This window comes from Nothoprocta perdicaria, unplaced genomic scaffold (genome assembly GCF_003342845.1).
Source record: "Nothoprocta perdicaria isolate Ctin4 unplaced genomic scaffold, notPer1 scaffold_233, whole genome shotgun sequence".
Lineage (NCBI taxonomy): Eukaryota > Metazoa > Chordata > Aves > Tinamiformes > Tinamidae > Nothoprocta > Nothoprocta perdicaria.
This window is the reverse complement of record NW_020455459.1, coordinates 260533-270178: the sequence shown is the minus strand read 5'-3', so window position 1 is coordinate 270178 and position 9646 is coordinate 260533. Positions and strand designations below refer to the sequence as shown.

Genomic DNA, 9646 nt, shown 5'->3' with positions numbered 1-9646 from the left:
TTTTTTTTTTTTGCTCTTTGGAGTCGTATTAATATAAAATCCATTTTTCTCCCTAACTCAAAGTTGCAGAACAGCAAAATTGGTCCATGTAGAACTGAAGTAGACTCAAGCTGAGTGGACCCTGGGCTACTGCTATTTACACTGAATTTTTCTAGTAGCTTGCTTTGATATTGTAAGCACTGTTCMTCTGTTAAATATTTCATGTTTGCACTGCAGTGCTTACTGATTTCTTTTTCTGGTAGCCTTGGTACCTTTTTACTATTCAGTGTGCAGCAGACTTGTGAATTTTCCAAGGAAATATAAAGTGGCAGCTCATTGGAAGTAGATAAAGGACTAAGGAGTAAAGGACTAAGTAGATAAAGGTCTGAGGATCTTTTTGTCTTTTTTTTCCTTCTTCTCACATATATTCTTTTAATTTTCTCTATAAGTTGATTATTTTTTAATTTCTGCTTGACTGACAGCGTTTTTTTCAGTGTTCCTGCTTCTTATCTTCACATTAGTAGATTCCTTCAGAGTTTCAACACCACCTTATTTTTAATATTTTTTTTGGGGGGAGGACAGGGGAATCATTACCATGACTATAATCCTTTCCTATCTGAGAACTGTCAGATTTTCTTTTTTCTTTAATAGTGAGTCRCTTTCAGTGGGATATAACTCATTTGTGCCTACTACTTTGTCAGTTTTTAATTATACTGAGTTCCTAATTGTTAACCTTGAAGTGATCTTAAGACATGTTCATATTTCACTTTACCACTGGAAAATTTATTCCACACTCTATTCTGTGACCTTCATCTTCTCTTGTGGATTGTGAGACAAAAAATTCATTCAGGTTGTCAGCAATATATCAGCATCATCTGTCACTAAGTTTCCTCTCATGTTCTCTAATGGCCTCACCGAGTCCTTGCTGAGCAGCGCGGTTCCATTTTTTTTTTCTTTAGCATTTATTTAGTGTTCTGATTGCTATGCTGTTATGTGTTGCTGTTTGGATTTTTTCTTTCTTTTTTATTTTTTTTAGGCTACATTATTCATTTTTTTCATCAGTTCTTACCTTCACCCCTCATTCCTGCTTTCATTCCTCTTTTTTACACTATGAAATTTCTATAAAAATCTAAATTATTAGAATATGCAATTTTAAAAATACTTTTTTTTTTGCTGCAAATGTTACATTGTATTATTGCTGTCTCTGTCTTCCTTCTCCTCCCTGGAACTTTCCCATGTTRCTTTACTCCTACTTACTTTTCACCCAGAAAAGTGCTATTCACACTTGGTACCTGGATTGTATTCGAATCCAGATGTATTCGTGTTTCCAGGCATCTTGTGTGAAGCACTTGCACGTTTTTGTGCAGAAACAAGCTTTATCTCAGTCTGTAAGTCTTTTTCCGTACATTACTAGATGCTGAGTGTATTAGTTAGGTCTGGTTGGTGTTTTTTGTGGGGGATATTTTCTGGCAAATCAGTTGACTGACAGGATACCATGTTTACAGTGTTCTACCCTTTCAATATTGCTCTGAGTTTTGCTGTGTAGTTTTACTGCATGTGTGCAGTAAATGTGTACACATAAATAGTGCATCTGAAATCCAGATGAGATTGTCTGAGGRCCCCAGCTCCTGAATTGCATGTTGAGACAAAAATACCACTTTTCATTTTGGAAACTTTACATGATTTATAATAGAAAAGACTTGACAATATGACAGCAACCAGTTCCAGGCTGAATCAGTTTGCAACTTGTGTTTTAAAGTTGCAGAATAACCCGATTTGACTTGAATAGTGCCTGGTAACTAAGAATAGTTGTAGGCTCCCTGCAGTAAAAAAAAAAAAAAAAAAAAGCTGACTGATAGAAAACATCAGGCTGTGTAACATACACAGGGTATGTCTAGAGCCTGAAATTGCATTAGTTCATTCTCTGAGAACTGGTATACCAAGCTATCATCCAGATTAAACTTTCTCTGACATCTAATTTGGGAGAAATTCTATTCAGTGACAGCTATGAAAACATGCATCTGCTACGGAACAGAATGCACATCAAATGCCTGAGAGAAAACCAAGATGCTAGTCTGATGTTTTACCCAAATGGCCTGATCATGGCGAAGTTSCACGGTGAATTTTTCATCACAACATGGGACAAGAATCCTATTCTTGTCTGTTTGAATCCACTTTGGTTGTTAGTTATCCAGGTTGCATCTTCCTTCAAGACAGAATTGATGATGATACTACCTAATGGCATGTTATCTGAGTTGTTCTACTTGAGGTTACAGAGAGATGCAGTCAGTAATAAAGAGGAGGAAAAGGTGAAAGCAAGGAGTTTTAAACTTAAGGAATGACTGAGAAGGAGACTAATAAATTGTTCTGAACCATGTATCTCTTACACAGAAGAAGAACACAGAAGTTCATACACCACCTTACTTGTAGCACACATTAGCATGTAAAAGCTTTAATCACAAATACAGGGCCCCATATACTAAGTAACAGTGGTCTAAGCAATCTTGTGTCCCAATGAAAGACCTCACATCTGTGTTTCTTGCAATTCAAGAGCCGTCACCTCAAGCTCACTCTGTGTAAGGATTGTGTCAGTCCTCGTGCAGAATTGTTCTTCCTCATCTATTTTCTATTTCAACCCATAGGGGATTTAACTCTTTTTCTTGTTATTCAAGCCTGGTGTGACCTTCAAGTGAGGTCCAGGGGTCTCACATTTAAGAGGCAGCTAAGTACTGCTGACTTACTCCGCATTCATTTTAAGATGATCTTTTATTTCATTTGTGTAGCTGTAGTGGTTGTCCAAGTTAGCACACTTTATGCTATGTGTACTCAGATATTCTTTCTTTTGACATTTACAGATGCTGTTTTGTCCCTTTTGTATTAATTCAGAACACAATTCAAAGATTGCTTGTCTGCTCCTCTTGACAGCATGCTGTCTTTCAGTGTGTCCACTTGATCTTCCTGTTTTAATAATTTTTTTGCCACATCAAATAAAAGCTTTTTTTTTTTTTTCCCTGCAAGGCTTTTTACTGGGTTCTGACCATATCCCATCTCTCATTAGTTGTGCAGATTTTAACTCCTACCTTTGCTCAGCCCATGAAGATTTAATTGCTCATTACTTTTTCAAACAACTTGCTTAATGCCTTCTACCATATTGTGCTTAGTTATCTGGATTTTTAATGAAGAGCAATTTGTACTTCATTGTCTTCTCTCAATTACTTTTCAAAAATATGATGACAGCAATTATCTGTGCTGAGCTTTTTGGTATATTATACTGCTGCCTGTCTCATTGATAATGTATTCCCCCCCTTCTTCTTTTTTTTTTTTTTTTTTCTGTATCTACTTGCTTCTCTTGTTTCATATCAAAATTATACAGTCTTTGGGGACATGAAATATTTCATACTTTAGAATACCTGATCCAACACACATCCTGTTTCAAAACACTGCATTAATGCTGACAGTTAAGGGAGCTAATTGGCTAGGGAATATTTCTTCTTTCTTTCTCTCATTCAGAAATCACAGAGAAGACTGATCTTTTTTCTATATTTCTATAATTGTACCTTGGAGGGTTACCTAGGGTGTACTTAGGGTTAACTCTATTGCTGAAAAGCATGGTAACCTGCTTTCCAACCTTGTAAATAATCTGCTGTGAAGAGTAAGCACACCTGCTGTTTCACCAAGTAAGCATTTTTTAACAAGGTTAAGAAAACAGTTCATATATTATTTTATTTCCTTCCATCTTTCTACTTTGTCATCTCTTCAAGCTCCGTTAAAACCTACCGTGGCAACAGTCGCTATCTCCAAAACGGCAGCTGTGGCAACGCACAGCAAAGAGTGACCCTCTCTGGTGTCCTGGGATGTCAGTAGGAGCCTCTGCAGYTTGGTGTAATTTTGACTTCCTGCTCGGTCTGTGTGATTAACCTTTCTTCTTCATGGTGAACTGAAAGCAGCTTTCCCTTTGAAAACACAAGAGAAAGTCTGCAGTGGAATCGGGTGAAGCCCTGCAAGGCTGTTCAAAATGTGCTCTAGTCTTCTCCTGACAGYATCAAAAAATTAAAGATACTAATTATTTTTCAGAATGCCTCCTAGAATGAAAAAGCAGCTTTGCTCATTTATTGTGAGTATTTTCTTTCAATCATGAGATTGTTGATGAAGGCATAGGGAAGTTTCTCCTGCTGCTCTTTGTGAGAGACRCTTAGCCCATAGAGAATCTTTCTGCAGGTATTGGGTTGGTTTAGTCACCAGCAATGGAGGCCTTCAGCTTCTTGCTGCCACTCTTTAAGCAAGGATAAGCAGCCAGATGCTTTTCAGCTGCCTGTCAAAGAGAAAATAGGTCACAGATCTGTCTTGAAAACACTGGAAATGACAATGAAAAGAATTCAACTTAACAACTTCATTCATTCTGATGGCAGCTGTTCCACTGTTTCGTCAGTCTGAGGGATGTAAATTAATGTTTTGAGATTATTCCTTGTGGAATAATCTAATAAGAACCAAGCTGAAGCATATAAACTTGGAACTTATTTGAAATGTAAATATCCAAAATAATTTAATGTGGTGATTTGTCAAACTAAGAGGATTCCAGATAGCTGTCCAAAAAAGGTGTTAGAAGCTAGAAACACTGGGAGTAAGGGCATTAGTCTTCTTTACCCTGCGTGACAAGGGTTAGAAAACTGCATCAATAAAGGCAGGTAGGGAGGTTAATTTAACTTTCTTTATTGGCAATTTTCATTTCAAAAGCATATAAAACTGAGTAAGTATTAAATTGCTGCTATTGAATTGAATGAGATTCWGGTTTCATTTCAGTTTTGCGTCAACTGCGCTTTATTTATCTTCTTGTATTTATTATTTATGTACACTCACCAAAGTGTGCTTAAAATTATTTATGTGTTTTGATTTAGAGTGACTAAAGTGAAACCGTAGAAGCCCATATTCACACTGTGCGTTCCTGCAGCTCAGCAAATGTAGTCATTTTTATCAAAATGACATTTTCAGGGGGCTGAGAGCTTTTGTCATAAGATTATGGATGTTGTGCCAGCACAGGAGCAGTTACTGTGAATTACACAATTAAAATGCCAAATTTCATCCTGCCTATCCAGGAATTTTATTTGGAGATCTCTGTTATCAAGGGTCTAGTTACGTGCAGACTTCACCAGTGGTGAGGTTTTGTTCACCCTGTGTTTTTAACTTCAGCTCCTGTCTGATTCCCCTGATGAAGCTGCGGATCGTCCAGCAAATCTACCACTGGAACAAGTAGCCTCAGGAGAGCGGAGGGCACACCTAGGAAAGGGGAGTCCCCTGACAGGATTTGCTAAATTCCTATTGCTTTCTCAGCAATAAAAAGGAGGGTTCCTTTTAAAAGGGAGGGAGGACATGGGAAGAAGCAAGTTAAGAATGTCATGTTTCTTTTCATGGCTTAGCTCCTTGCTTTCTGAGTAGAGATCCAAGTTTTGCATTATTAAAGGATAATCTTTGAAATATCCAGATTTTGTGACATTGGTTTTTGAGGGTGGTTACAGCCAACACTACCCTTTTTTCTTTGTAAAATGTTGAACTTCAAAAGGGTTTGCTTAGAGAATATTTTAAGAAAAACATTCAGATATACRTTGTAAATGAAAAGGAACACGGAAAGAACTTCATCCCTATTGTGCAGTTTCATCCCTCTAATCTGAAAGCTGGATAACAAAGCGCGAGCTCGCATCAGTAGGTGCAGTCGTGCTATTGTGGGAAGGTCAAGAAAAGTGGCAAGATTCTCTTTAGAAGTTAAATCCTTCACTAGATAAAATACGTATGTATTTCCATCACCGTATCACAAGCAGGCTGACTTGGGGATTTCTAAATAATTGAACACGCGAACATACTTGCTATTGTTCAAGAAAAAGCTTTGTATAGCCTCATGAATAGAGTGAAAGTGCAAAGCAATACAARGTCCTCAGGGCTTGCGTCTCTCTTAAATCTTCTGGATCTGACAGAAATTTTAAACACAGAATAAAAAAGAAGTTAAAGGAAAAGCCAATGTCGAATAATGGGAAAGGCTGCATAGAAAGAACATCATGTTAKAGCAATAAAATCCTAAACATATAGAAAGTCTTTTTTTCTCCTTATTAGTCTCTAATCTAGGGAGTCAAAACACATGCTTGGAAATTACACTGTAGTKATTCGCTCCTATTCCACTCCCCTTTTAAACAGCAATATGTACTATTAGTAACAATACATCTTCATTATATACATACTTCATTCTATTTGCAYTGTGGGTGGTTGACATTTATGATCCAACAAATAAAGTGGCTCCCTAATGAAGAGTGTTTTGATACAGAAATCATCTAGCATGTTTTTGCATATATCTCCTATGCAGAAAAATCTCCTGAAAAATACATTATTGTATTGCTAATACTGGAGAGGCTGCATTTCTTCAACGTGACTTAGAGTTTTCCAATGTTTTGTCATTGGCTGAGTGTTGTGCATAGGAATTTATATGGATCAGTAGAGGAATAAAGATTTGTACTCACATTCTAATATGTACTGAATTTTAATAGTTCTTTTGATTTTGATGCCTAATTGTGTTTTTTTTTTAATTATTATTATTGATGAATGACATATATTTATGTCATAGTATGTAATTTTTGGATTGTTCCCATCTGTATACTTTTAATACTATAAAAATGACTGCCTCACAAACAATGTATCTTGGAGATATATTTCAGTAATACACAGAGTTCACCGTTTCCTAATAGAAGTCCTTTCATGTTCTCAATACAATTTTGCTTCTAAGAACAGTTTCTTGGCTCAAAAAAAAAAAAAAAGGTGACTGTAACTGTTTTTTGAGATAGTTTGGGATGGATTGTCAGTTATACTAGAAGAATCATTTAACTTCAGATTTATTTAGATAAGGATGGCTTTGAGTGAATGACTGCTGAGAGATTAAAGATGTCTCCAGAGTTGTGCTCCTCCAACTTTATAGCTGTCTATGTGTGTAGCTGAGATGAAGTGCATAACATTACAAAATAGTAGAAGCAGTAACTCTTGCTGGTCAAAAATGTTTACTGTAAATTTCCAGTATAAATTTGCTATTTTCTTTCAAAAAAATCTGTTTTTCTTTCAAACTACTATGCTGAATTTACATTAATCACCATAATAGCAATTACTTACTTGAAAGTGAAGCTTCTATGTCCTCTTTAATATCTTCTTAGGTAAAAGAAGAGGAGCAATCAGCCAATCACACTTTGATGATTCAAGAGACTCTGCAACAAGCGTCAGTGGAGCTGTCTGAGCAGCATCACCTGGTAGTCTCATCAGATGAAGTGGAGGGAATTGAGACAGTGACTGTCTACACACAGGGAGGAGAGGCTTCAGAATTTATAGTTTATGTGCAAGAAGCTGTGCAGCCTGTGGAAGAACAAACAGTGGAACAATCTGTCCAAGAACTCTAGGGAAGAGTATTCAAAGGGTATTCAAAGAGTATTCAATTTGATTTGATGACAAATCAAGTATTACTTGATTTGTCAAAGCCAAAACTTCTGTTTCTTTTCAAAATACAGACAAAAGGAAACATACAGGTAAATTTTCAATTCATCTGTGAAGYGAGAGCTTGTTACTGGATAGTGATCTGGCTGAATGGATTGTATGAGAAATTCAGGCACATCATGGACACAGCTTCCTCAGACTTTTTGAGAGAGGAAAAATGTTCGAATTTTGAGGAAAAAATATTCTTGCTCTTCTAAGAAGCTCTCTCACTTGCTTCCTGTGAATCCTGAAAAATGTGCTTGGTCACTTCAAAACTGTGTTATTCTTACGGAAATAAAACATCTATAAAAGCCAGTCAGTATATCTAGAGAAATCAGTATGTCTGTGTTATAAATACTTAATATGTTCTTGCCTTCACCGGTAGTGATAACCATACTGGTAGTAAAACTATCGTGACTTCTATTTCTGCATATATGCTTAGAGTGTGTTTGCAGAACTGTGGACATAACCCAAATATGTAAGGCTCAAGATTTTAATTAGAAATACACCAGGTGGATTCTAGTTTGTACTTCTGAATTGATCTTTTGGTTTTGGAAGATATTTAAAGCCATATATGATAATTCTGGGTAATTTTAGGATGACTGTTATTTAGACAATGGAACTATCTCAAACCCACTAAATAAATATCTGTCCACTGCCATGCAATGAAACCAAATCTCCTTGAAATATTCTTTYGTTTTTAAGAAAAAAAAATCAAATGATTTTTAAATGCTATAAAATATGAATATTAATATGTTTAGAAAAGAAAACTTGTAAATAYATGACTGTGTGAAAGAACTTGTACAAAAAAAAAATATTGACAAGAGTTTAGATATTCTTAATTATGCATGTATATAGTTACAAGTTTTTCTTCATGAATCTTGTTTCTGACTTAATATTGATTTAATATTTTTAAATTTGAGCTATAAAATTAATTGATAACAAAATTGTCATGTTTCTTTTTAATGTACTAATATTGACTTTTTCACAGCTAAGTAAAGAATGCTACTTTGCATTTTTCAATTAGAGAATTTATTCTTTCACTGAGTGATCTCTAGTCAAAGAAATGGTATAGTGAAGTCAAGGAGGACCTTTTGTGACTTGAACTTATTTATGGGTTTTCTGAGTGGAAAAACAAACATAACAAAACCTTTGAATAAGCAAATGTGAGCTGGTTGTCTACCTTGTTTAAATGCTATTTTTTATCAATGCTACAATTGCAGAAGTGCAAGCATTTAGTGGTTGTTTCTCTRTTGACTGGGATGATAAGGAATTTCCTTTGCTGGTGGAAAAGAAATGAACAAATATTTTAAAATCTAAGCAGAATGAAAATCTTTCAGCTTTAATACAGCTGGGTTTCCTCTGGTTTAATCTTGCAAGTGCAGAGAAATCCCATTGTCATTAAGTTTATAGAAATGAAACCTCTTTGAATTTTGCTGTTAGTGCCTGAATGTGCTTGCAAATTTGAATGTTGATTTCTTCTATATGTAATAAAATTGACTAGAACTAGCCATAATGGTTTTAATAACAATTTTATATGACAGAAAGTGTTGTACCACCTGTACCAACTTGGTTAATTTACAGAAGTAACTTCTTTTGTAATTATTGTTTAAAATTAAGTGTGTTTTGCAAAACGTAACTCCATCCTTCAGCTAAAAAAAGAAGAAAAAACAGTTTCAAAGACTTAAAAAAAAAAAAAAAAAATTCAAGGTCCTCTTTCATTTCTGAACCACAGTTGGAAGAACATATCCATATGTGGTTATTGTGTTATTATCAATATATGTTATTAACAAACTTTCTGAATCAGTTGAGTAGTGTATTGTATAGTTATCCAGTGGGGAGAAGAAGTAGGAACATAATGCCATGTATCACAAATTCTTGAGTTACTTAAGTCAGTTATCTCCAGATAACTGAGTACCTGTGATGAAGAAGTATGTGCATGTATTTGGGGAATGATTTTTGTTTTAATTTTATTTTAATTCTAGTATATCATGGCAATGTGTATATGGTACAACTTAAGGCTTGATTTGCTTTTTGTTAAAAAGCACTAGAAATGTTGCACTTGCTTCATTTTTTAGAAGGAATCTTCAGTTCATCTTTCTAATTTTGTGAATTCTCAGCAGAGAAATTCAGGAATCAATATAACAGTTTAAGGCAAAGCAATTAAGRA

General features: G+C 35.2%; 1 protein-coding gene across 1 annotated transcript in view; it reads left to right on the top strand.

Moving 5' to 3' along the window:
• The window catches only part of ZFAT (zinc finger and AT-hook domain containing), a 77441-nt gene extending 69973 nt beyond the window's left edge, over positions 1 to 7468 (top strand). Inside the window, exon 16 of the mRNA XM_026039566.1 lies at positions 7164 to 7468. Coding sequence (XP_025895351.1) covers positions 7164 to 7403 — 240 coding nt within the window. The 3' untranslated portion in view covers positions 7404 to 7468. The remainder of the gene's footprint in view (positions 1 to 7163) is intronic.
• Positions 7469 to 9646: the final 2178 nt, after the last annotated feature.